This window comes from Osmerus eperlanus, chromosome 3, assembly GCF_963692335.1.
Source record: "Osmerus eperlanus chromosome 3, fOsmEpe2.1, whole genome shotgun sequence".
In the NCBI taxonomy this organism is placed as follows: Eukaryota; Metazoa; Chordata; class Actinopteri; order Osmeriformes; family Osmeridae; genus Osmerus; species Osmerus eperlanus.
In genome coordinates, this window is record NC_085020.1 from 12,440,088 (window position 1) to 12,466,131 (window position 26,044).

At 46.8% G+C, this 26,044-nt stretch overlaps 1 protein-coding gene across 4 annotated transcripts; it reads right to left on the reverse strand.

Moving 5' to 3' along the window:
* Nucleotides 1–20: 20 nt before the first annotated feature.
* On the reverse strand, nucleotides 21–24,781 carry trpm2 (transient receptor potential cation channel, subfamily M, member 2). 4 transcript variants are annotated; one of them, XM_062457294.1, is made up of 34 exons: nucleotides 24,652–24,781; nucleotides 23,734–23,858; nucleotides 23,109–23,182; nucleotides 22,588–22,756; nucleotides 22,186–22,366; nucleotides 21,828–21,994; nucleotides 21,114–21,294; nucleotides 20,964–21,025; nucleotides 19,355–19,555; nucleotides 19,116–19,218; nucleotides 17,876–17,997; nucleotides 17,226–17,576; nucleotides 16,855–16,995; nucleotides 16,592–16,721; nucleotides 16,226–16,371; nucleotides 15,945–16,057; nucleotides 15,378–15,482; nucleotides 7,308–7,548; nucleotides 5,502–5,620; nucleotides 5,241–5,373; nucleotides 4,854–5,025; nucleotides 4,098–4,278; nucleotides 3,731–3,912; nucleotides 3,513–3,645; nucleotides 3,217–3,304; nucleotides 2,773–2,860; nucleotides 2,493–2,629; nucleotides 2,173–2,237; nucleotides 2,043–2,072; nucleotides 1,849–1,935; nucleotides 1,576–1,651; nucleotides 1,235–1,336; nucleotides 1,022–1,138; nucleotides 21–686 (listed from the first exon to the last, which is right to left on the reverse strand). In XM_062457294.1, the coding sequence occupies exons 2-34, from the start codon at nucleotides 23,824–23,826 to the stop codon at nucleotides 558–560; spliced, it is 4,419 nt and encodes a 1,472-aa protein (XP_062313278.1). In that variant the 5' UTR covers nucleotides 23,827–23,858; nucleotides 24,652–24,781; the 3' UTR covers nucleotides 21–557. The 4 variants fall into 4 exon arrangements, with proteins under 4 accessions (XP_062313278.1, XP_062313277.1, XP_062313276.1 ...); XM_062457293.1 differs by lacking the exon at nucleotides 24,652–24,781 and adding an exon at nucleotides 24,186–24,308; XM_062457292.1 differs by lacking the exon at nucleotides 24,652–24,781 and having other exon boundaries at nucleotides 23,734–24,158.
* Between the last annotated feature and the right edge of the window lie 1,263 nt (nucleotides 24,782–26,044).

A 26,044-nucleotide genomic window follows, 5' to 3' on the forward strand; every position in this document is an offset into this window, starting at 1 on the left:
AGGAACACAATACCAAAAACTTTAGTTTGTGATATATTTATGTGTTTAAGGCTAAAGGCTTAATTTAGTTGGTGGATGATAGCTAACAGGCATGTTTTTAAATAATTTTTACAGTTTACAAAGGCGACGACTGAATCAACAATAGTTGACACTTTGAACCTTAGACATAAATCTGGAGAGAAAAAAAAATCAACACATGATGCTGTGACAGGTGAAACCACTATTATTTGCCACATAAGCTACTTCTGGTCTGTTTCAATGCATTCATTATTCAGTAGTACCATCTACCTCCTACTGTCTGTCATACTTGTTTATATGGCTTAATAAGTTCAGTAATACCAACTTAAGCCTATGTCGGTCTTCCAATATGGCTTGTTTCTCATGCTTTCAGGCATGCATTGAGACAGTATGGACCCTGAGGTAGGCTCTCAGCATTTCCATCTAGTTAGTTTTGGCTTGCAGTTGTTGATGCTGGCTAGCAGTCATTGGTGTTGGCTAGCTGTCATTGGTGTCAGTGAGCAGAGGTCCTGATGATTTCCTCTCCAGTGGTGGGCTCATCAGAAGCGTTTTTCATGCAGCTTGGCGACCTGCCTCAGAGCTTCTCTCTGATAGGAGCAAAGCACTGTCCTGCTGCTTATCTCCTGCCACTGAAAAGTCCCCTCAGGAGAGCACACACTGCTGTTAACCTAGGGAGGGAGAGGGGGGCAGAAGGAGACAGGGGAGGAGGGGGGATAGAAGGAGGGAGGGGAGGGGAGGGGAGGGGGGGCAGAAAGAGATAAGTGAGGAGGGGTAGGAGACGGGTGGAGGGGTGGGGGACAGAAAGTGAAGGGGGGGGCCAAACCATCCATAAGAGAGAAACATTTGAACATGACAGGCCCCACCCGGACCCAAGGGTTTACGTTTGGTTTGAATATGAATTATTATCATTATTAATAATAATTCAATGGTCTCTTTGCCATTACTATACCCTGCCTCTGATGCAACATAAACACTGTTGAGGGTGGAAAAGACAGACACTCACCAGACAGTTCAGATCAGCCATCAGCTCCTCCCGTCTGTCCAGGTGGATGTTGATGACGGTTGTCTCCAGCCAAGCATTGTCGGTGTTCCTGCAGTCATCCACGTAGCCCTCGTACACCTGCAACTCACAGGTACAACAGGTTCTCCAGTTAGCCAGTGCTCTCTTGCAGTGGAGCAGTCAGACAGGGGGACACTCTCAGGGAAGAACACTCACCGTTCTGCCCTCTGACACTTTCACTTTTAACTTCTCATAAAGCGGCCGGCCCAGAATGCTCAGCAGTCTTTCCGGTAGGGGCTCACCTAATTGGACAGGACCCTGCAGCCCCATGTTGAACAGCCAATCAGTTATCAGAAGCAAACCCTCAGGATTGATGGTTTATATGTGCTGTTATGTACTAGTGTCAGGAGTCTTAGTCATGTGCCACAACCAAGATCAGACGTGCAGCTGTGCTGGACACTAGCTGGACTGTAGCTGGACACTGTAGTTAGAAACGGTTGCTAGACACTGTAGCTGCACACTTTAGCCAAACACTGTAGCTGGATAGCTAGACTCACCCCGGGTAACGCCCACTGGCCCTCATTCTCCTGAACAGCCAGAAACTCCAGGACAGATCTTTTATTGTCTTGCCACCTGGGAATGCACCCACAACCAGGTTAGGGTGTGGTAATATGCCTGTATGGGTGATGCATGGTGTACAGCATGTGTGTGTATATGTGTATGATTAAACGTGTGAACAGTGTGTGTGCTTGTGTATGTGTGTACCTTGTCAAGACTGGGTCTAGTTTAGGGTTAGGGTCAGTGTGTGTGTGTGTGTGTAATTCTCATACCGTGTGAAGACTGGGTCTAGTATTAGATTCGGGCCCAGGCTGTTCAGAGCTCCTCTACCCATCACCCCTGTCCTGCCCCCAGGGTTCCTACAGTAACAGCAGTGGTTAGTGGAGACCATCACTCCTAGGACCCGTATTAGGACTCACTGAAGCAGGCTCACAGGCTCGCTCTAAGTGTCAGTTTGTCTCCTTACCTATAATTATCCAAGGTCACTACCATTGCTCTGTGAAGGATAAGATAATTGTGATTGTGAAGGCAGATTTAGTTGTGACAGTGGTATCTCAATTGGAGCCAGGGTAATGTGAGCTGTCTGGAACACTCACTGGTCAGTCATGCCCTCACTGACCCCAGCAACATAAACAGGAGGCACGTAGACATTGAATTCCACCTGGAACAAGAGAGAATATTGCCACTGTCAAACCAATGACACCTGTGAGGCAATCAAGGATTGTAACGTTTAGTAATACTGTAATTGACTTAAATCCTGTTTTAACGTGTAACAATGCTGTCAGTAACATCATGTTTTAACATATTCCGTAATGCTGTCATTAACATCAAACCTGTTTTAATATGTTCAGTAATGCTGTCATAAAAATCAAGCCTGTTTAACGTGTCCAGTAAGGGTGTAATTAAAGTCAGGCACCTCCCAGGACACCTTCTCCTCGGGGACAGGGAAGCGGGTGACAGTGCTGTCAGGGTAGTAGAGCTGGCGGGCGTTGACGTGGTTCTGAGGCATCTCTGTCTCCAGGCTCATCAAATCCCCTACTGAACTACCTGAGGCTAAAGTAGACAGTTCAATTTAGCACGCAATTCATTTTGAATGACAGTCAAGATGTATTTTAACTTACATGTTTGTGAATATTTCAGTGGAAAGAGACTTCACGTTAATGAAACAGGAAGGTGAAATAGGTAAGGAGGTGTACCCAGTATAGGTGCCTTATCTGTAGCCTGATGTCCCTGAGACTGGAGGCTGTTCATGATCCACTGCAGGGCTTTGGTAGACTGCGTCACCTGGAGAGACCAGGAGGAGAGACCAGAATCTATTACACTGTCCTAACCTGCAGAGGAACACAGGTAAAATGTGACATTTCTCTGACATGCCAGAAAGGCTACGATGCTGACAACATTAGTTCATACCGAGTTTGTATAGTATTGTTATTTGACAAAGACAAGATGGGGGTCAATTACGATGTACAAATAATTATTAATATTATTATTATTAATACAAATATTTACAAATACTATTAGAAATGTGTGTATAAATTACTTTTATATATGTTCATGTAAAATAATTGATGTGTATTATTAGGTGAGTCTTGACAGATAGACAAAGATCAAGGTAGGGTAGCTGGGACACGGATGAAAACCTGTTCTTCCAGTCGGGCCAGCCTTTTCACTATGGCAACGGACTCCATCTCGTCGTCCCGCTCAAGCAGTTCCGTCATGGTACCAACTCTGGTAAACAAACAAACATGGTACCAACTCGGCGTAAACAAACAAACATGGAACTATTTGTGTTTGTGTAAACAAAGACATACAAGAGATTGCCGACTATCACATTTTATGTTACCATCATTTTTATCAGTCTCTAAACACTGAGAAGTTGCTAGAGACAGGAGTTTTTGTGTTGTTGCCACACTGACACACTTTCAAGGTGCTGTACTTTTTAGCCGTGTCCTGGATTTGACTCTCTGTGCTCTGGCTCTGCCCCTGCCGTGTGGAGATTAGATAGTTGTCTTTCATCAGGGATTCCCAGGACAGCAGCTTCTCCTCTTCCTTCTCACTCAGCTCCTCCTCTGGGAAAGATGCAAAGCAAACACACCCCTCAGGTAATCATCCGATCGGTCTGTTGGTTGGTTGGCTGTAGCTGGTGCTACTCACTGAGCTCCTGCTGTGGCAAGGGAGATCTGCGGAGTACCAGTAGCCTGATGAACAGGTAGAGGTGGCTGAGCAGGATGAAGGGTGGGGGGGCTGCGGGGCGGCTGTGGTACTCCTTTATCAGCTCGTACCTCTGGAACTTCCAGATGGTGTCACTGTTGTCCTGCACTACCTGGAACGTATAGCTGTGGAATTTGAAACATTTTCAGAAACCATTTACTTTACTATTCCCTGGGGATTAGTAAGGTGCAAGTTTACAAAGCCCTTTATTATTAAAGTGGCACTACGTGGACCCTTAAATGGGTCTTCAAGTATAATCTTAATTCCCTGCTCACTGAGGGAGAGCTTTTAAAATATTTGGGACACTCACTTGAAGATGGCTATGAGCAGGTTGAGCAGCAGTATGTTGGCGAACAGGAGGTAGACACACAGCAGGAGGATGGTGAGCCACTCTGGGAAGATGGGCATATGATTCTCATCCAGCACAGGGCACCTGGGCTTCAGTGGGTCGTCCCCATTCACCGTGCAGGAGCCGTCGTCAAACTGGGTATCTGGGGAAAAGCATTTTACATTAAGGTTACAACTAACATAGAAAAATAAGATCAATCTGTCTTTCTGTATCTGTCCCTTTACAACATCCATTCACTGATTACACTCTTTCCCCATACTGTGCCTTCTTACACTTTTGTAATTACTTATACCGCTAACACTTACAGTAATCCCATTTACATAGCAATTGCACCTACACTATTTTATGATTAGCTATGTAGTTAAATGGTTGTTAATGTAACCTAAATGTAAAGTGATGCCGTAATATTGTATATTATTATGCAATATTGTAGGTGTGATGTTATTCATACACCGTCTAGTAAAAATGCAGACCGTTCCTTGGCTCTAACCACTGAGGTCACTGTGAACTTCTAATTCTTGATAACTTGCTGTACTTACTATAGGCACTATTTGGATGTCCCTTTGGATAAAAGCATCTGCTAAAGTAGTGTAAAACTTTTTAATGAAGGCCAAGTTTTTGACCCACCTGTTTATAGAGATCCAATGTGGCATAAACTCAAGCTAGGCTTGTACTATACTCTCATCTATGCGTGTGTATTCGTCTGGCTCCACTCACTGTCGATGTTGGTGGGCACGTTCCCGAAGATGATGAGGTAGGGTTCGTAGACGGCCCCCCGGACGATCCAGCCCAGCCGGTCCTCGTTGTGGATGAGGATGCCCTGCTTGGCCACGCCGTAGGCCACCACCCATATACTCAGGAGGAACATGAAGAAGAACAGGTCCATCATCTAGACCGGGACACACAGAACATGCCCAGGGTAGGGACGTCAAGACGAGTGAATAGATACCTGCAAAATGCTCGAATGGATTGTGTGCTTCTAATATGTATGCTAACACTAGCTGTGCCTCTAACCATCCCTTAGCCTCTCTTCGGCCCCCTAGTCTAACCTGTAACTATCCCCCAGCCATCCCCCAGCATCTCTCCAGCCCGCTAGCCTCTAACCATCCTCTTGACGATGATGATCTTGGGCCCCAGAGTTCTGCTGATAGTAAAGATGGCCATGAGACGTAGGCAGAAGATGATGAAGTCGATACACAGGATGACCTTCCCCGCATAGAACACAACAGTGGTTAGCCTGCCAGGGGTACAATCATGCCTAGTTAGCCAAAAGGCATTATTACAACAGACCATGCAGGCCAGTGCATTGTGAATGATTACCATTGTGTTGGTGGTAGGGGGGTGTACATCAGGAGAGGGACTCACCTACATCCCAGACCGATGATGAAGAGGAGGATAGACAGAACGTCCAGAGCGTTCCAGTGTTCGTTAATGTACATTTGACATTTCTTGTGGAAACTGATTCCGTCTGGATCATGAAACAGCTAAAAGAAGGAGGGATACATCTCACTGTACAGCCTTCTGATGTCATAATGTACTGTAATGTGTGTCAATGTATGTGTAATGTGTGTAGGTGGTACTGTGTGTCCTTATGTATGTGAGTCCAAATGACATCACCAGAGAAAGATGGCAGCACCCGTATCCGGGATATTTGGCTTCATTTTTTAACAGTGGGAGGCAGTGGCGGTCCTATTTGGCGCCCCGGGGCGATGTTTACCCCTGCCGCCCCCCAAACCCCCCCCCCCCCCCCCCCAAACAAGTAAACAGCACGACAATGGGTGTGAAAACACAAACGCACTACCTTTCTTATGCCAACAGAGGGCGCCAAACACAGAAATGTCGATTAGCCCGTGCCTAGAACCGCTGCTGGTGGGAGGAACCTCGGGGTTACCATGGATGGAAAGCTCACCATCACGGCCCACATTGCTGCAGTCTCCCAGTTGTGTAGATTCACCCTCAACAACATCCGGAAGATCAGGACATACCTGTCTGAGCATTCCACCCAGCTGCTAGTCCAAGCACTTGTCCTCTCCAAGTTGGACTACTGCAACTCGCTTCTCGCCGGTCACCCAGCATGCGCAACCCACCCTCTCCAGAGGATTCAGAACGCAGCAGCCCACCTGATCTTCAACCTACCCAGACACTCTCATGTTATCCCGCTCTTCATCTCCCTCCAATGGCTACCCATCACGGCCCGCATCAGATTCAAGACCCTGGTACTGACCTTCCAAGCGGTGAACAGGACTGCACCCAACTACATCCAGTCTCTCCTCCAGCCTTACACCCCCACCCGCCACCTACGGTCTTCTACTGACAACCGTCTGGTGGTCCCACCCAGGGTTCTAAATTAACACCCGCCAACCCGCCAAATGCGGGTTAAAATTCATTTTGGCGGGTGTTAATAAAAACTCACTAGCCAGTTTGGCCGGTGATACATAAGGCATTACATGAATGATACATAAGGCTCTGTTCTCGGCATGGTTCTCGTTCATTTATCCCCCTCCTGGCAGTACTTCCTAAGTTTCCCATGAACACTGTGCCGTAATGCTACGTGATAACGTTTTATACGCCCATTGGCTGCGCCCAGTTGAAATGAAACCAGCGCGAGAAACCGTGGAAACGAACGGAGCATCCACCAGAAAACACAAGGAGTACAACGAAGCATAGTGGATCATAGGAGGTAATAAGAGCTAGCTACAAAAAAAAGGGCCGGTCTTGGGCCTGAAACTCCCGGGCTGAAAAGTGGCCCCACTCCGGCCCTGGTTAGTAGTAACTGATTTAACTACTTGTACTCGCTGTGAATTATATTATTGTTGCTTGCTTTCCTTCAGGTACACTTTTGAGGATCATGTCGTTTAATTGTAATTTGTTTAACTACATGCTCTACTGGTTCTACCCATTGGCTCTTATTTGCTTTTAACAATGTATGCTTCATGTTTTGGCTACCCACATTGTTTTTGGGGCTATCTCGTTGTTTATGATCATTGACCTATGCACCTTTTGTAAAGCTCTTTCTTGTAAGTCGCTTTGGATAAAAGCGTCTGCCAAATGACCAAATGTAAATGTAAATGGAGACGCGTCGTCTATCTATTTACAGTCTATGGTGCGTACATGTGAGTTTGTGTGTGCATGTGTGTACGTGCACACAGTGGCATGGGCCACGGGCCTCACCTGTCGGACCTCCTCACACACCAGCGAGAAGATCCACACATACAGCAGCAGCTCTAGCCATGACGGCGTGCTCCAGAAGTCCATCATGAGGACAATGGCAAAGATCCAGAGGAAGACAAAGTAGGACACAATGTTCCAGTAGAACTTGACCTGAGGAGAGCTGTAGAAGCCGGCCAGCCGGGACAAGCAGCTCAGACGCTCCCTGGATGTCAGACTCGGGACCTCACTGAGAGAGGAGGATCTTACGGAAGGAGGTTAGAGAACGTGTTTAGTGAAGGGTGCTTTCATCTTACTAGAGTAATTAGAAAACAGCACCAACAACAGCAGAACTTTGTCTGTTTCAGAACTGTTCAATAGAGTCTCTGTCCCCTGAGGAGCACAGTAACAGGTATACACTGTAAAAACAAATTATATCAGTATTTCTGAATTACAGGAAATACAGATAGAAAGACAATGGCAAACTGTTCATTTATATTTTTACATAAATATTACAGCCAAATGTTGTTACTTAAAAATACACTAAAATGTCTGTTACAAATATTAACTAGAGAGGGTACAATTTCTGGGGAAATTGTAGGGTGTGCTTGCTTGCGTCGGTTGCACAGGGGTCCGTTTTTGGATGACATTTTTACAACTGATATTTCTGTATGAAATGCAAAATGCATACTTATTATTCATAAAGATTACATAGATTTAAAAGATTTTTTTTGCTCATTTACAACTGAAAATACGAGTGAAATGTAAAATGAAATAGATGTCTTCTCATATCCCCTGCAAGCGGCAGCCTCATCGTTGAATCAAAACGAATAAATTTGGCAGACAGGTGTAAAAATTTACCTAATCTCTATGACTTAAACGTCCTTTTAAGTTTTTCCCTTCTCGTGATATTTTAAGGCATTTAGCCTACTCATATTGCATTCATTCATGAATAAAGAACCCCCTTTGAAGATTATTCTACGACGTTACCAGCAGTAGAAGATGGAATCGCGATTCAAACAGTACCATCTGCTAACTGAAAATATGCCCCCAAAAACGTAAATAAGCTTGACATTTATTTAGTGGAAAATCGCTTTCATAAAAAGCTCACTGGTAGCGATCATTGTCAGTAACAACGCCAAGTGCGATATAGCCCTGTGTGGAGAAGCTGCCCCGGTAAATTGTACAGTACAGTACACTGCGGCTGTGTTCGTCTTGGTAGCGATTGCGTTGGTTGAATTTGATTTAACGTTCCGTTGTACGGTTTAGGCTGAAATTAATTATTTTCATGAACAGATTGACAAAGTTTAGGCTGTGGCAATGAAGTTAAGGTTAGTAGTTAGATAGACTTTTGATTTAAGTAAGGGGAGTGCCGAACATGTTCTGTCGCCGTTTGACTTCCTACAGCTGTGTAGATGTTTTTGTAGTGTCTCGCGTAGGCTACAGCGTTGCAGTGAGCAACACTGGTTTGAAACCACAGGTAATGATAATTTCACCCACAAATCGTTTACATGTAATGTAATGTCATAATAAATCCTACAACGAAAATGTATTTGTGAGGAATGTTTATTTTAACGATTGAAAACAGATGCATCATAGACCAATGTAGTATGTGTTGCCCGGCCAACAGAGGCTAATGTCATGATGCTAATACTTCAGTGACATAGTAGACTACTGTTTCCGAAAGTAGATGTATTTCCTTAAATCATCTTATATTGTACATTACACGTCACAATTGTGTGTCATATCACAAAGTAAAATTAGTAAATAGCTATCACCCTGGCCTCTTTGCTTGTGGCGTTTCTGCAGCTCCCTTGCAGTAAAGAAGTTAGCTTAGCTATCTCCCAGAAGTTAACGAGCTGCTAAACTAATGTTCTGCTAGAGGTAGTCACGTGAGTTTTCGTGACGTTAGTGACGTAAGTAGCGTCATTGACTGTGGCTAGCAAGTTAGCCACCGTTAGCTTCACTTTTCGCCACAAAAACGTAATTTCCACTTAAACCATGCAACGGAAGGTAAATCCCAATAGAAGCAACTCAATCGCTACCAAGACGAAACTTTTGACACCTAGGTTGTCTATGTAGGCCAAATATTGACTGAGTTTTAGGGGGGCAAAAAGAAATAATAATAATAATAATATATATGTGAGAGAACAAAGGTTGTGCTCTCGCCGAAGGCTTGAGCACACCCAATAACATTTTCACCAAAATGTTCTGTTTAAAACACATAATTTCATAATAATAACTTTTTCACCAAAATGTTCTGTTAAAACATATAATTTCAAAACTAGCTATTTTAACAGTTATTTTGCAGATATTTACTTTCATCCCACGGACAAATAACTTCTTAATAACATAATTTTGGGTTTAGACATATAGTCCAGGCAAAGTAACTAATTTTGGAGCCAAAAATAGAAGTAATTGTAAAATAATTTTTTTCAGCATAGACCATTTCTATGAGGTGTCCAGAACAACATAAAAGTCCTAAGATATCCTAGTTGTGGAAATATGTTTAATTCTCATCAATCCGAGATGTGTGCCAATAAGGCCAGGCAACATTACACCCCAATGGGGCTATTTTTTTCCTTTACTCCTATCAAAATGAAACTTTACACAATGAAACTACATGTAAAGTAAACATTTTTGAACAATTGTAATATGCAAATGAGCTATACAATAATCGAATATGCCCAAAATACACCCAAATAGGTTTAATTTTTTCCTTTACTCCTACCACAATAAAACTTTACATAGTAAAAGTATACATGAAAAGTAACTTTTTGTATTACAAGTTTCTATTGAAATTAGATTGAATATGCACATGAGCACTTATTGAATATGTCCTAATTTGCATAGGCAGAAACACCATTCATATGTATGACAAATACATCGGCCCAATCTTCATCCAATCATCCTACTGCCAATCAGGGCCAGAGTGGGTCCACTTTTCAGCCCAGGAGTTTCAGGCCCAAGACCGGCCCTTTTTTTTGTATACCAAACAGTGCCGGATGCAGCCTGCTTTGACTGGGGGTGCAGTGAACATTTCTGGGGGGTATCATGATTACAGAAAGGGATCGTATTATTTTTTATATTGATACCATTTTTGAGACTGCTTAACGATCCGAGTGTTAATCAGGCACGGAGCCAGACGTTGTAAACATTAGGAGCTTTGCCCCAACCTAGGGCGTATGGGTTTGATGTGATGCAAGATAGGGACTTCTACAGTTAATGCGAGCGCAGCGTGCGAGCGAAATTTTTTGGCCATTATTTGACCGCAAAATAGTTTTTGAGCTTTATGTAAAATAAACAGACGTTTTTCAATTGGTAAAACCTTGTCTAGCGATGCCATCACTCCGGCCCTGCTCCCATCCATCCTCCCTGACGCGTATCGTTACGGTAGGGCCGCCCGTCCTAGCTATCGGTAGCCGATCTGGGAAAACTTTTTGGAAAAGACGGGCTATGGACCCAACCAACTCTATTTGGGAGGGGAGAACTCCCTCACATGGTACAACCCATGCTGAGGCTGAGGTGTCAGAATGCGGAACGTGTGTAGCCTACTTTAAGAGAAGATAGACTAACGTGACAAATGTCAACAACAAAAAAATCCTCCACCGGCCCAAAAGTGAAGCGGCCCACCGGGAACTCTCCCGATTCTCCCGATTACCCACCCCGGCCCTGCTGCCAATAGGTGTGTTCGACTTCATGCAGCACCGGCGGCACCGATAGCCGGCTGCAGCCGGCTGCCTTGAAGTTGAGAATGCCATTGGCTGCTTCAAGTCAGCCGGGCTGCAGGCGGCTGCAGGCGACGCCGGCGCTGCATGAAGTCGAACGCACCTATTGGGTGATGGCAGTGCTGCTTTTAGACTGGCCTCTAACCTGAAAACTGCCTGGCTTGGTAGTACCTGCCAGGGGTATAACTCCCGTCGGTATAGTCTTCAGGGTCACGGAGGCACACAAGCCTCCCCACCACGACAAGGTAGCAACAATCTCCAGTGGAACCTCAAACTCTGGCACTGCACTTCAGTGGATCTCATCCTACCTGTCGGGAAGATCCTACCAGGTCTCCTGGGGAGGCAAAGTGTCCCCCGCCAGCTCTCCACTGGTGTCCCCCAGGGCTCTGTCCTTGGACCCCTCCTCTTCTCCCTGTACACCACCTCACTTGGACCAATCATCATCTCCCATGGCTTCTCCTACCACTGCTACGCTGACGACACGCAGCTGTACCTGTCGTTCCCCCCGACTGATCCGGGGATCTCAGCTAGAATTGAGGCCTGCCTCACAGACATGTTACCCCGCTCCTCATCTCCCTCCACTGGCTTCCCATCACGGCCCGTATCAGATTCAAGTCCCTGGTACTGACCTTCTGAGCGGTGAACGGGACTGCACCCGAGTACATCAAGTCTCTCCCCCAGCCTTACACCCCCACATTCAAGAAAAGGCTCAAGACGCACTTGTTCCGGTACTTAGGAATGATTGGCTGGACCTGATGTTAGTTTCCTCCAGGATCACAATGACTCTTATTGAGAGACTTGTTGCTCTTGTTGGGTCGGGTGCAGTGTGAGACGGGCGGGGGCCTTGGTGGTCCGATCCTCGGCTGCAGAAGCTATCTGTAGGGACGTGGAACGTCACCTCGCTGGCGAGGTGGCCTCTCTTCCACTCTGGAGTTGCCCTTGGTGAGAGGCGTCGAGCTGGGGTGGGAATACTTGTTTCCCCTCGGTTCGGCGCCTGTACATTGGGGTTCACCCCGGTGGACGAAAGGGTAGCCTCCCTCCGCCTTCGGGTGGGGGGACGGGTCCTCACTGTTGTTTGTGCTCACGCACCAAACGGCAGCTCAGAGTACCCACCCTTTTTGGAGTCTCTGAAGGGGGTGCTGGAAAGCGCTCCTCCCGGAGATTCCCTCGTCCTCCTGGGGGACTTCAATGCTCATGTGGGCAATGACAGTGAGACCTGGAGGGGCGTGATTGGGAGGAACGGCCCCCCCGATCTGAACCCGAGTGGTGTTTTGTTATTGGACTTCTGTGCTAGACATGGCTTGTCCATAACCAACACCATGTTCAAGCATAAGGGTGTCCATATGTGCACCTGGCACCAGGACACCCGAGGTCTCAGTTCGATGATCGACTTTGTAGTCGATCATGTCTTGGACACTCGGGTGAGGAGAGGGGCGAAGCTGTCAACTGATCACCACCTGGTGGTGAGTTGGCTACGATGGTGGGGGAGGATGCCGGTCAGGCCTGGCAGGCCCAAACGTAATGTGAGGGTCTGCTGGGAACCGCTGGCAGAACCCCCTGTCAGAAGGAGCTTCAACTCCCACCTCCAGGAGAGCTTCGATCATGTCTCAGGGGGGGGGGGCGGGGACATTGAGTCCGAATGGGCCATGTTCCGGGCCTCCATTGTTGAAGCGGCTGACTGGAGCTGCGGCCACAAGGCGGTCGGTGCATGTCGCAGCGGTAACCCTCGAACCCGGTGGTGGACTACGGAGGTGAGGGATGCCGTCAAGCTGAAGAAGGAGGCCTATCAGACTTTATTGGCTGGTACGACTCCACAGGCAGCTGATGTGTACTGGCAGGCCAAGCGGAACGCGGCTTTGGCGGTCGTGGAGGCAAAAACCCGGGCATGGGAGGAGTTCGGCGATGCCATGGAGAATGACTTCTCACGGAATGAGAACGGCTTCGAAAAGGTTCTGGACCACCATCCGGCGACTCAGGAGGGGGAAGCAGTGCACTGTCAACACTGTACATGGTGGGAATGGTGCGCTGCTGACCTCGACGGGGGACATCCTGGATCGGTGGAAGGAATACTTCGAAGACCTCCTTAATTCCACCAACACGCTTTCCGACGTGGAGGCAGAGTCTGGGGACACCGGGGGGGGGCTTCTATCTCTGGGGCTGAGGTCGCCGAGGTGGTTGAAAAGCTCCGCGGTGGCAGGGCCCCTGGGGTGGATGAGGTCCGTCCGGAGTTCCTTAAGGCTCTGGATGTTGTAGGGCTGTCTTGGTTGACACGACTCTGCAACATCGCGTGGACATCGGGGACAGTGCCTCTGGACTGGCAGACCGGGGTGGTGGTTCCCCTCTTTAAAAATGGGGACCAGAGGGTGTGCTCCAACTTTAGGGGGATCACACTCCTCAGCCTCCCTGGGAAAGTCTATTCAGGGGTCCTGGAGAGGAGGGTCTGTCGGATTGTCGAACCTCGGATTCAGGAGGAGCAATGTGGTTTTCGTCCTGGCCGTGGAACAGTGGACCAGCTCTATACCCTCGGCAGAGTCCTGTAGGGTACATAGGAGTTCGCCCAACCAGTATACACATGTTTTGTGGATTTGGAAAAGGCGTTCGACCGTGTCCCTCGGGGGCTCATGTGGGGGGTGCTCCGAGAGTACGGGAAACCGGATTCCCTGATCGGGGCTGTCCGGACCCTGTACGACCTGTGCCAGAGTTTGGTCCGCATTGCCGGTAGTAAGTCGAACTTGTTCCCGGTGAGGGTTGGACTCTGCCAGGGCTGCCCTTTGTCACCGATTCTGTTCATAACTTATATGGACAGAATTTCTAGGCGCAGCCAGGGCATTGAGGGGGTCCAGTTTGGTGACCTCAGGATCGGGTTGCTGATTTTTGCAGATGATGTGGTCCTGTTGGCTTCATCGGGCCACGACCTTCAGCTCTCACTGGAGCGGTTCTCAACCGAATGCGAAGCGGCTGGGAAGCGAATCAGCACCTCCAAATCTGAGGCCATGGTTGTCGACCAGAAAAGGGTGTAGTGCAATCTCCGGGTCGGGGAGGAGATCTTGACCCAAGCGGAGGAGTTCAAGTATCTCGGGGTCTTGTTCACGAGTGAGGGAAGAATGGAGCACGAGATCAACAGGCGGATCGGTGCGGCGTCCGCAGTGATGCAGGCTCTGCATCGGTCCGTCGTGGTGAAGAAGGAGCTGACTCAAAAGGCGAAGCTCTCTATTTACCAGTCGATCTACGTTCCTACCCTCACCTATGGTCACGAACTGTGGGTAGTGACCGAAAGAACGAGATCGCGAATACAAGCGGCCAAAATGAGCTTTCTCTGCAGGGTGTCCGGGCTCTCCCTTAGAGATAGGGTGAGAAGCTCGGTCATCAGGGAGGGGCTCAGAGTAGAACCGCTGCTCCTCCGTGTCGCGAGGAGCCAGCTGAGGTGGCTCGGGCATCTGATCAGGATGCCTCCTGGACGCCTCCCTGGTGAGGTGTTCTGGGTACGTCCCACTGGGAAGAGGCCCCGAGGAAGACCCAGGACACGCTGGAGGGACTATGTCTCTCGGCTGGCCTGGGAACGCCTCGGGGTCCCCCAGGAAGAGCTGGTGGAAGTGGCCGGGGAGAGGGAAGTCTGGGCCTCCCTGCTTAGGTTGCTGCCCCCGCGACCCGACCCCCGGACAAGCGGCAGATAACGAACGAACGAACTCTCCATTCCGTACAGATAGCCGGCGCTACAGTTGTAAATATCTGGATACTGATTACAGCATCTGGATGCTGTATGTTGTGCACACGACTTGTTTTGAATGAAAATGTTTAATTGTGATTCACTGTTTTGGCTTCATTTAATATTCTTATTTATTGAATATGCTGTATTTTTATATTGATATAATTGTTTAATTAATAAAAGTATTATTTACCGGTAAAGAATAACATGTAATGTAATATTACAGATATATCTTGTAAATTCGGTACTTGAATTTGTCATAACATGGGTTTATAATGTGAACGTACACAACGTATATGTTTGTACAATTACAAATAGTTTTTTCCCCCGCAAATCTGGTTTATTCAGGATAATAGTACACATTTAAAATGAAGTTAATGAAGTTAAATTAATAAAAGTCATATTTACTGGCAAAGAACCGCCTGTAATGTAATATTACAGATGTATCTTGTAAATTTGGTATCGGAAAATGACAATTATTTTACGGTTAATTAATGTTAATATTATAATTTTTTAACTGTAATTTAATAGGTTTAATCTGGCGTCCTAGCTGCCACATTGTTCCTGTTTTTTTTTTTTACAGTCTACCTAATGCACATTGGGCATAATAGAAACTGTTCCAGTAATAGTTCAGGAACAAATCGATGATGGCACTCTTACAGGATATGAGACTTCCCCCTGTCGAAGGCACAACTTCCTGTTACGCTATTCATGGTCTCCATGTCCTTGCTTCTCTCCTTCTCCCTGTGGATAGCTTCATCCCGTCTGAGGGGGAGCAGGACAAGGAAGAATAGGAGAACAACAAGGAGAAAGAGGAGGACAAGGAGGAGGGAGTAGAAAAGGAGTGTTCAGATAGTCACACAGCAACACGACAAAAGCTATCCTGTGATCTTAGTCTCCCCATACACACACATCTGTCATTGTCCCCAACATAAAGAACCGGTGTGTTGAGTTTCCCCCCCTTGTGTACCATAGGTTTTTACTGCCACAAAGTGGTCAATATAAGTAACTACATATCCAGACTTGCCTGTACAACACAATCATCTGCCACTGTAGTAGAAGCAGTAGTAGTTACAGGAACAACATGATCCTAGACCAGTACCGTCAGTAAGAGCAAGAACAGGTAATGCATTCATTTAGCAAGCAATTTAATAACTGGTCCCAGACCAGCAGTAGGGGTAGCAGGAGTAAACACAGGAACTGATCCCAGACCGTGTCGGAACCCACCTGTAGACCAGGAAGCCTGTGTTGATGAGAGGGAAGAGCAGCATGCAGAGCAGCAGCCTCCAGACAGGGTTGTTCACCGCCAGCTCCCCACACCAGATCTGAGTCAGCAGCCCCTGTACCCTCCAACAACACACACTCAGCGCATCAATGCAGCCGTCAGCATATGCCGAAGATTTTCCAGTAATCAATGTTAATACTCAGGGTAGGTACTACTCAGCGATTGTTCCACCACTTAGCTGTACCCATCCCCCCGGGAGGTCTGCATGTCTCTGCAGCAGTACCTGAACTCCGGGCTGGGCCACAAAGCTTTTGTTGTCAGCCTCCAGGGCCAGCCTCAGACAGGTGGTTCTACCCCACAACGGAGACACGCGAACTAGCAACTTCTGAGCCCGCTCCTTGTCACACTTATGACACTCACTGAACACACCTGGGGAGCCGGGGGGGAGGGGGTAAAAAGGAAAGGATCACTGAACACACCGTTACAGAATACACACTCAGGCATGTATGTTTCGTCAAATGCACAAGCGCAAACTCACTCACACTCAGACACAAAGGTACACAAAGGGTTAAACCCATTTGCAATAACACCCACACAATGAAAAGTCAAGGTATGTGTCAAGGTGTGTGTCAAAGTCAAGGTGTCTTACCAATGGCGTGATTCTCATACTGGCTGGCCAGCTCTCTCATCTCCACAGCCTCCTCCCCTTCCTCCCCCTCCCGCAGGAGCTTCTTTAAGATCCTACTGGCTGCCAGGGCTGCAGCCATGCTGTCTGTACACTGCAAACACACACAAGTATTCAGACACATGCACACACTAGCACGTACACATGCATACACACGTGCAAACAAAACACTAACTGCAGAGCATGCTTAAAGAAGGGTTGTTGTATTTCCACAGGTGACAGTATACCTGTTCCCATGCAATGTGCGCCAGCTCTCTATGAGTTTGCAGGATGGCCCACAAGAAGAGGTCTCTGGCTGGGTCTCTGAGCTCCCTTTCCTCCCTCTCTGTTCCTGGGGTGTGGAGCTCCACCAGGTCCTTAGCTTGGAGCTGGGAAACGAGAACGGGACCGAGGTTTCTGCATCAAACTCACTCTCGTGTAGGCATCATTTTACTTGTTATTTATTTACCAGATACCTTTCATCTGAAGCGACATGTAGAAAGTACTGCAGTATTTCAATGGTCAAAGTCAAGGAACAGTGTATTTACCCTGGTGCAGTGCACATTACAGCAACCAAAGAAAGTTGAACCATGACCGTACTCGGTTAACCAGCACTCACCGTAAAAGACAAACTCTCTGTGTCCAAACCGGTGCTGGGTGGTGGAGTGTAGAGAGGCTGGGTGAAACTTCCCAGCAGGTGGCGCACCTCATGCGCGACGTGCCCAAGAGTGAGCTTCCTGCCTCCCCTGGCCCCTGAACTCTGACCCCCAAGAGGTCCGCGCTCGGCCTGGACACGCTTGGCCAGCCTGCGCAGAAACAGGCAGCTGGACATCTGGCTGTAGAGCTCACAGAGGGTCCTGTCCTCCTCCAGGAACTGGTTCAGGTACACACCGTTCTCCAGCATCAGACGCACAAAGCCCGGCTTGCCTCCCACAAGGGCGGAGAACATGGCCTGGTGAAGGTCCTTGGACTAGGAGGATAGAGAACCAGGGAGGAACAGGGGAATTAAGACAACAGAGAGGAGGAGAACCTAGGAGATAAGCAGAATCAAGGAGGAACAGTAGAACCAACGAGCAACAGTCACATCTAGTTAGACCTAGTCCCATAATTAAAGCAGAACTTTCTGGAAGATTCTAATCAAGGTTTGATAAATGTAAAGGAAACCAAACTGTTGGGCTTTTGCTTTTCTGTTACATCTACATTGTCATGTTGTTGTGTAATGATGTCGTAGAAAATTGAGTCATTTTAGAGCGAGGGGCAACCACCTACCTTCCACTGGCTGTTCTCAGTGAAGATCTCGCTCTCAGCTATGTCCACTCGGTTCCACGCCACAGCCAGCTCCAGCTGCCCCGCCCACCCTGCCCCACCAGGGGGTTCACAGGTCCGGGAGGCTGAGGGGGACGGGGCAGCCAAGGGTGGAATTTTAATACAACATATTGAAATTAATCCTTACATTTACATGTATTCATTAATCCTATGGGGGGCGGGGGTGGGGCAGCTGAATGGACTTCGACTGGCCTTCTACAGTATCAACATCACCCTGTCTGAAGTAAAACAATTTAAGTGAAAGTCCAATCCAGTCGTTGTTCAACACTAAACTGGTAAACTGAATTATTTACGTCCTTAAAACCTGTAAAATGGAAGATCTCATTTGCAAGACCCAGGTGAAGCCTTTTCTAAATCTGAGAAGGTCTGTTATTGGAGAGTGTGGTAGAGAGTCCTGGAAATCATCTCCATAGAGAGTCCATGTCTGAAACTATTTGTTCAACTATTTGTTGTTTGTATGTTTATGATTTTTGATAATAATGTATGACAAAACCACAAATGTGTTTTATCTCAATGGAATCAGAGAACCATTACGTGTTGGAACTGTGTTGGTGGAAATGTGTTGGTATTTTTAAGGCATTAATGGATGTGCTTTCTAGATTGTTTTAGATTGTTCAAATAGGATGCATTAGATCACAGCTTATTGAGTTAGAATAATGAATACACACAGGGACACGACAGTTTGAGCCTGAATGCACTCAGAAGATGAACTGATGATGAATGAGCATTCACTTCTGTGTTGCATCACAGAGGACTTCTGTCTGAGTGAACAAAATTGCAAACTCAATATTCCACTTCGGGAAGCATTAACCAGAGTGTCGGTTTTCAGCATGGACACATTTCTGTTTTTGGAAACATTATTCAGAAAGTTGATTTGGGACGGTTCATTTTCAGACAGTAACATCTCACTGAATCTCAGGTGTGGTAGTAGTTGTACAGTTGTTATAGTGCAGGTGTTTTACAGTAGTACAGGTGTGCTAGTACAGGTGTGTTACAGTACTACAGGTGTGTTACAGTAGTACATGTGTAGTAGTGCAGGTATGGTGGTACAGGTGTGTTACAGTAGTACATGTGTGGTAGTACAGGTGTGTTACAATACTACAGGTGTGTTACAGTAGTACATGTGTGGTAGTACAGCTGTGTTACGGTAGTACATGTGTGGTAGTATAGGTGTTACAGGTACCTTTGAGCAGTGCCTGGAGAATGGCCACGTCCAAATCCCCATGTTTTTCCTCACTGATGCGGAACACAGTCAGCAGGTGAGGCATCCTGATAATATCCTGAATCTGGCAACCAGGAACTCACTTAGTATCTCAAGTATTCTCAGCAAGCAAAGATGAGAAGAATCAGAGCAGCAAGACCATCAAGGAATAAACGGCAGATATTGAGATGGGATTCACTTTGCTGCATGTGGAGAGTTACCTTCTTAGTCCAGTCGATGATCTCGAGCTCAGAGAAATTGTCGTACTCTGAGCTGAAGAACCTCTTCATCAGCTGGTGGATGAGGGCTAGGGTGACCCGGGATGGAGGCAGGCCTGCGGCCTGTGATATGACATCCGCCAGGCGCCCAGAGCCCTCCAGGACCACACACGGCGTGACGTTCCGCATGGCGTTGAAGATGGTCTGAGACGGGAAACAAGTGGTAGCAGTCAGGGTCAGGGAGGATGGAGAGATAGAGACATGAAACATAAAAGGAAAAGGAGAGAGAGGAAAGAGGAGAGAGGCTGAACGTGCCGGACTCCACCTGCAGGTGGATCAAAGCCTTCCTGTCTGACAGGAAGCAGTGCATTAAGCTGGGAACATAAGTCTCTGACTCCTGGTCCATCAGCACCGGATCTCCTCAGGGCTGCGTCCTTACCCCTCTGCTCTTCTCCCTGTACACCAACAGCTGCACCTCTAGTCATCCGTCCGTCAAACTCTTGAAGTTTGTGGACAACACCACCCTCATTGGGCTCATCTCTGGTGGGGATGAGTCTGACTATAGGTGGGAAGCTGACAACCTGGTGACCTGGTGTTCCTAGAACAACTTAGAGCTCAATGCTCTTAAGACAGTGGAGATGGTTGAGGACTTCAACCAGCTGAGAATCCAGCCCCACTCACCCCCATCACCCTGTGCAACTCCCCAGTCAACACTGTGGAGTCCTTCCGCTTCCTGGGCATTATCCTCTCCCAGGACCTCAAGTGAGAACTCAACATCAGCTCCCTCACCAAGAAAGCACAACAGGATGTACTTCCTACGGCAGCTGAAGAAATTCAACCTGCCAAAGACAATGATGGTGCACTTCTACACAGCCATCATTGAGTCCATCCTCACCTCCTCCATCACCACCTGGTAAGCTGCTGCCACTGCCAAGGACAGGAGCAGACTGCAGTGTATCATCCGCACTGCTGAGAAGGTGATCGGCTGCAATCTGCCTACCCTCGAGGACCTGCACACCTCGAGGACCCTGAGCTGAGGCAAGTGAGGAAGATTGTGGCCAACTCCCACCCTGGACACTCTCTGTTCCAGCTACTCCCCTCCGGCAGAAGGCTGCAGTCCATCAGGACCAAAACCTTATGCCATAAGAACAGTTTCTTCCCATCTCCTACTGGCCTCTCCAACAAGGCCAAGGACTACCACTGACATTTAAATATTATCTATTACAAGTCCATCCGACACCTATTGCACTATGCACAAGCCACCTTGAATTCTGCCCATTCATGCTGCCCATTCATATTCTTATTCATATTCTTATATTCATACTATTACTCATTTTCTTATGTTCATATTCTTGTTTTATATACATTTTATATTCTAAATTGTTTTATTTTTTAGATTGTTTTATTCTTTGAATTAGACTATTGTACTTTTTTTATGAATTTAAGATCCTTATATGTTTCTTGTTTGCACCTTCCTGCCGCAGTAAATTCCGTGTTTGTGTAAACCTACATGGCGAATAAACTTCTGAAATTCTGATTCTGATTCTGAATAGAAAGAGATGAGAGAGATCAATAGAAAGAAAGAGAGAGAAAGTAAATAGTAGTTACTCACATTTAGAGTACCTGGTCCACCATCCAGCACAACACACACTACTGGAATCTTCACTCCTGACTCTAAAGGAGACACACACAGGCACACATCAGAAAAAGCAAATATGCAGTCATTGACAGTGTATTAATGATTTGACAGCAGCGCCCTCACCTCCGTTTCCTAAGAGCTTCTGGGAGATGAGTTTCTCCAGGTGGCAGCGGAGCGCGATCTCCACACTGTAGTGCCCATGCGTCCCGTTGTCCACCAGCAGGAAGTGGGTGTGGTTGTTGTCCAGACAGGACAGGTGGCCCTGGTTCTCTACCTCCATGTAGTAGTTGGCTGGGAAACGGCCCTGAGAAGGAGGATGAGATATGGAGGTGGAGTAAGAGGGGTTGGGGGGGAACAGGAGGAAGGGGGGGGAACAGGCGGGAGAAGAGGAGGAGGAAGGACCATCTCATTGAGTACCCGTTGACATTGGTTAGAAAATCTTTGTAAGAGAATTGGTGGGTGAATGAATAAATACATGGATGGATAAATGTGAATGAAAAGTTGAGTGGAAGGATGGATGGATAGATATACTGTACATACTACTACTAGTAGTAGTAGTAGTATGTACAGTATATCTATCGTAGATATCGTAGTACGTACTTTATCGATCCACGGCATCCGCCAAAGGGGAAATTGCGGCGTGGATATGGAAGACTAGATGAACAGATGTATGCATGCATGTATGTATGTATGTACAGTGCATCCGAAAAGTATTCACAGCGCTTCACTTTTTCCACATTCAAAACATGTCCAATCTACTGAATTTACCACAAGTGGACTCCAATCAACATCTCAAGGATGATCAGTGGAAACATCTAAATAGAGGATGAAAACTACCTGTGGGTGCACCAGTTTGTGTCTGTTGTGGATGGTTCCCCAGGTTGCCACGCCGATGGCCACCACCTGACCCTTTCTGGAGGCGCTGCTGAGGGTGTAGTCTCGCATGGCGCGGCCAACGTGTCTCATCACGCCCGTGTGGGTGCCCCCTGTGACGATCCATGCCCCTACACAGTAAGATGAGACATGACACTTATTTTGTCATTAAAGGTCGCTTTTTTGAGTTTGACCTGACCTGTGAAACTTAGCACAACTAGGTAGAAAATCTGCAAAACGTAACCGAACAGAACACTATTTCAAACAGGAGGGCAAAGAGAGGCTGGAGACTGTTTAATTCGATGCATGGGGTGAGGCTGACCTGTGGATTGGGCCACGTTGATGAGGCCCCGGCGGAACAGGTTTTTCAGTTGGGGCTTCATGTAAAAATTCTTGGCTCCTCCTGTGACTGACAGGAGCAGGTTGGGAGGACGGAGCTTCCACTGTTCAGTCATCAGCTGGTACAAGACCTCAGTGGACGTGTCTGGGGACACTCGCACATACTACACAGACACCCACACACACACACTCACACACACAGCCACACACACACAAACATACAAACACACACAAAGCGCATGCTTATGTTGTACATACTAAGACACACTAACCCACGTGTAGATGCACACCGTTCACGCAAACACACACAAGCACATGTGCACACACACAACGATGTGACCAGACAACAGCACTCACAATGATGTTAACGGTTGTGCATGCACACCTTGGCCGTCCTCTTTCCTGACCCTTTGAAACTGATGTCTCCAAAGGCGTCGGTAGGAACATCTCGAGTGTGTCTGTGTTGGTCCCACGTCTCTCCAATAAACTCCTCTGGCATGATGGCCTCGTCGGTGTGCTGGTCCTTCTGGTAGCCACATTTACACACCCCTTCACTGTGGGGACAGCAGCGTCAGCTTAACCCCAGTTATCTTGTGGGTCAAGCTAACTGGGGTTGGAGGACAGGTGTGGGAAACACTGGACTGTCTGATAGGGAAGCGTTACACTGTGGCAAGTTCATACAAATCCACGACCACTGGGAGACCATTTAGATTAACTTGTATGACACTGAGTCATAATCCACATCCACCATATATTTAATCTTCTATTACTGTATTAATTGATTTCAGGATATTACCGTCTACACTTTCATGCAGATGCACCACCACCACAACATCAACAAACCCAGCCCTCTACAGCCCTAACCAACAATCTACCTGCCATCCTCTATAGAAAAGCACAGCCTACCTGCCATCCTCTATGTAGAAGCAGCACTCCTTCTTGTTGATTTTCTCCCTGATCCAGGGGGCCAGTGAGTTCACCTTGAAGGATGGAGACAGAGACAGGTGTTCAAACGCTGAGTCAGTACTGGGATGAGACTGGCCACAGCTGGGCTCCATCACAGCTTCCCCAATAATAACATGAACAGGGCGGGCTGGAAGGCTTGAATGATGGAAGTAGGGCTAGGGCTAGGGCTAGGGCTAGGGCTAGGGCTAGGGGTTGGAGGACTGGAAAGCTGGAGGGCCGGAAGGCTGGACTGCTGGAAGACTGACAGCAGAGGACAAGAGGAGCTGCAGTACGGAGCTGTAAAGCCAGAGGCTGAAACACTAGACTGCATCAGTGACGACACAGAGCAGCCAGACCAGAGCAGGGGAGCTGCTGAGCAAAGCTTTCTCATGCTGGACCGGAGACAAGGCAAATCCCTTCAATAGGTGATAGGCTGGTAGAGACTGGACTAGACTGAAGTTAATGCTATCATGACAACAACATCAGACTGATCACATACATGTTATTAATGCACATTTACATATGACATTACATATGACATGTATCTTGATATTCTACATTATTGAGAAGTGAATGTTTGACTCACATTTTGGATGTCAGTTAAGAGTCTGCTAAGCGTAATATTCCCAAGTTGGTTGACGTCACTTGGATGGACTTTGTTGTTCGAATTGAGAAACATCTCTTTGGATGAGAAATCCACTAATATCTGTTCTACTTGGAAGAGCAGGCAGCAGCAGAAGTGAGGAAGAAAGCACATATGGGATCATGGCAATATCATATGACAGACAGTTGCTAGGTCACACATCCCTCTCCGACTGAATCCTTAATGGATCCTAACTGTCTCAGGCTGCACAACCACACACACTGTATGGAAGACAAGGAGATGAGGAGAGAAAAGACAAGGAAAAGTAGAAGAAGAAAAAGAAGAAAGAGAAGAACAGGGAGAAAATAGGAAAGAGGGAGAAGAAGATGATGACCACAATTACAATAAGAACAGCCATTGTCCGATCAATCTCTAAAACTGTCAACCACACTTACCATACATGTTAACTATCTCCTCAGATCCCTGATCTCAGGTGCAATATTAGGCAGAGTAAGAGAGCAAGCAGTTGCTCTGACACTAGTCCACTGACAGCACCAGATGCATCTCAGCTTTGCTTATCTCTCACTCTCAAATGCTCCTCCCTTCTCAACTCTAATCCTTCCATATGATCCTACCATATGACCAGCCCAAAATATCAGCATCATCTTGTGAGGTTGGATTCAGAGGTTGGATCCAATGCAGCACAGTAGATGGTCATGTTACAGCGACAAGACAAGGAAACGCTTAAACATGCTCGGTGGAAATGAAAGCAACATTCGTATTGCTGCCTCAGGGCTCTGGGAGTTTGGTGGGTTACATACCTTTCATAATTTCTAGTTCTGCTTACAATTCATCCATTTTTGTATGTTGAGCAACCAACTACAAAAACCTGTTAGGAGAAAGTGTTTTGTTCATCATCACCTTTCAACTTCCTCTCCACTTAGCTCATCTTCTCACTGGAGTGTCCGAGAGCAAAGACGCGAAGACTGTCGAGGTGTTTGGACTCATCTGCTGCATGAACGCTTCAAACTTTGTTAAACTGTGTTTTTTATACAACCATCAATCGTTGTAGCAATTGTTGCCAGGAGACACAAAGGATGTAATTAGCAAGAAAACCAGTTTAGAGGGTGTTTACCGAAGTGTGTACCCGTCAGGGCTTCCCATCATATCATCTTTCACTAGACGCTTAAAACTTTCCCATCCAAACAATTTCAAAGTAAGCTTAAAAGCTGTTAATGTATGTACTAATTCACTAAAGTGCATCATACAGGAAGTATGAACAATAAACTACATTAAACACTTAGGCTCCTATTACAGAAGAAGATGGAAACCGGTTCAATACTTATCAGACCTCTTTTGGAAACGTTGGACACCGGAGTACCTTCCATGGATGCAGGAGAGACAGAAATGGAACAAAGTGAAAGAAAATCTGAAGCCAGGGGACATACTGCTTATTGATGAAAGATCACCCTGCAACTCAGTTGAAATTTGATTTATTTTCTGTTTTCTAAATTCAATTTGGTTGACGTCACTTGGATGGACTTTGTTGTTCGAATTGAGAAACATCTCTTTGGATGAGAAATCCACTAATATCTGTTCTACTTGGAAGAGCAGGCAGCAGCAGAAGTGAGGAAGAAAGCACATATGGGATCATGGCAATATCATATGACAGACAGTTGCTAGGTCACACATCCCTCTCCGACTGAATCCTTAATGGATCCTAACTGTCTCAGGCTGCACAACCACACACACTGTATGGAAGACAAGGAGATGAGGAGAGAAAAGACAAGGAAAAGTAGAAGAAGAAAAAGAAGAAAGAGAAGAACAGGGAGAAAATAGGAAAGAGGGAGAAGAAGATGATGACCACAATTACAATAAGAACAGCCATTGTCCGATCAATCTCTAAAACTGTCAACCACACTTACCATACATGTTAACTATCTCCTCAGATCCCTGATCTCAGGTGCAATATTAGGCAGAGTAAGAGAGCAAGCAGTTGCTCTGACACTAGTCCACTGACAGCACCAGATGCATCTCAGCTTTGCTTATCTCTCACTCTCAAATGCTCCTCCCTTCTCAACTCTAATCCTTCCATATGATCCTACCATATGACCAGCCCAAAATATCAGCATCATCTTGTGAGGTTGGATTCAGAGGTTGGATCCAATGCAGCACAGTAGATGGTCATGTTACAGCGACAAGACAAGGAAACGCTTAAACATGCTCGGTGGAAATGAAAGCAACATTCGTATTGCTGCCTCAGGGCTCTGGGAGTTTGGTGGGTTACATACCTTTCATAATTTCTAGTTCTGCT

Excerpts from the sequence above, each read along its gene's own strand:
- trpm2 (XM_062457292.1), bottom strand. The coding sequence starts at position 23,904 with ATGTGCTTTCTTCCTCACTTCTGCTGCTGCCTGCTCTTCCAAGTAGAA. Across the intron at positions 21,026-21,113 it reads GAAGCTCTTAGGAAACGGAG|AGTCAGGAGTGAAGATTCCA; the intron begins GTGAGGGCGCTG and ends TGTCTCCTTTAG. Across the intron at positions 2,238-2,492 it reads AGGAGAAGGTGTCCTGGGAG|GTGGAATTCAATGTCTACGT; the intron begins GTGCCTGACTTT and ends CTCTTGTTCCAG.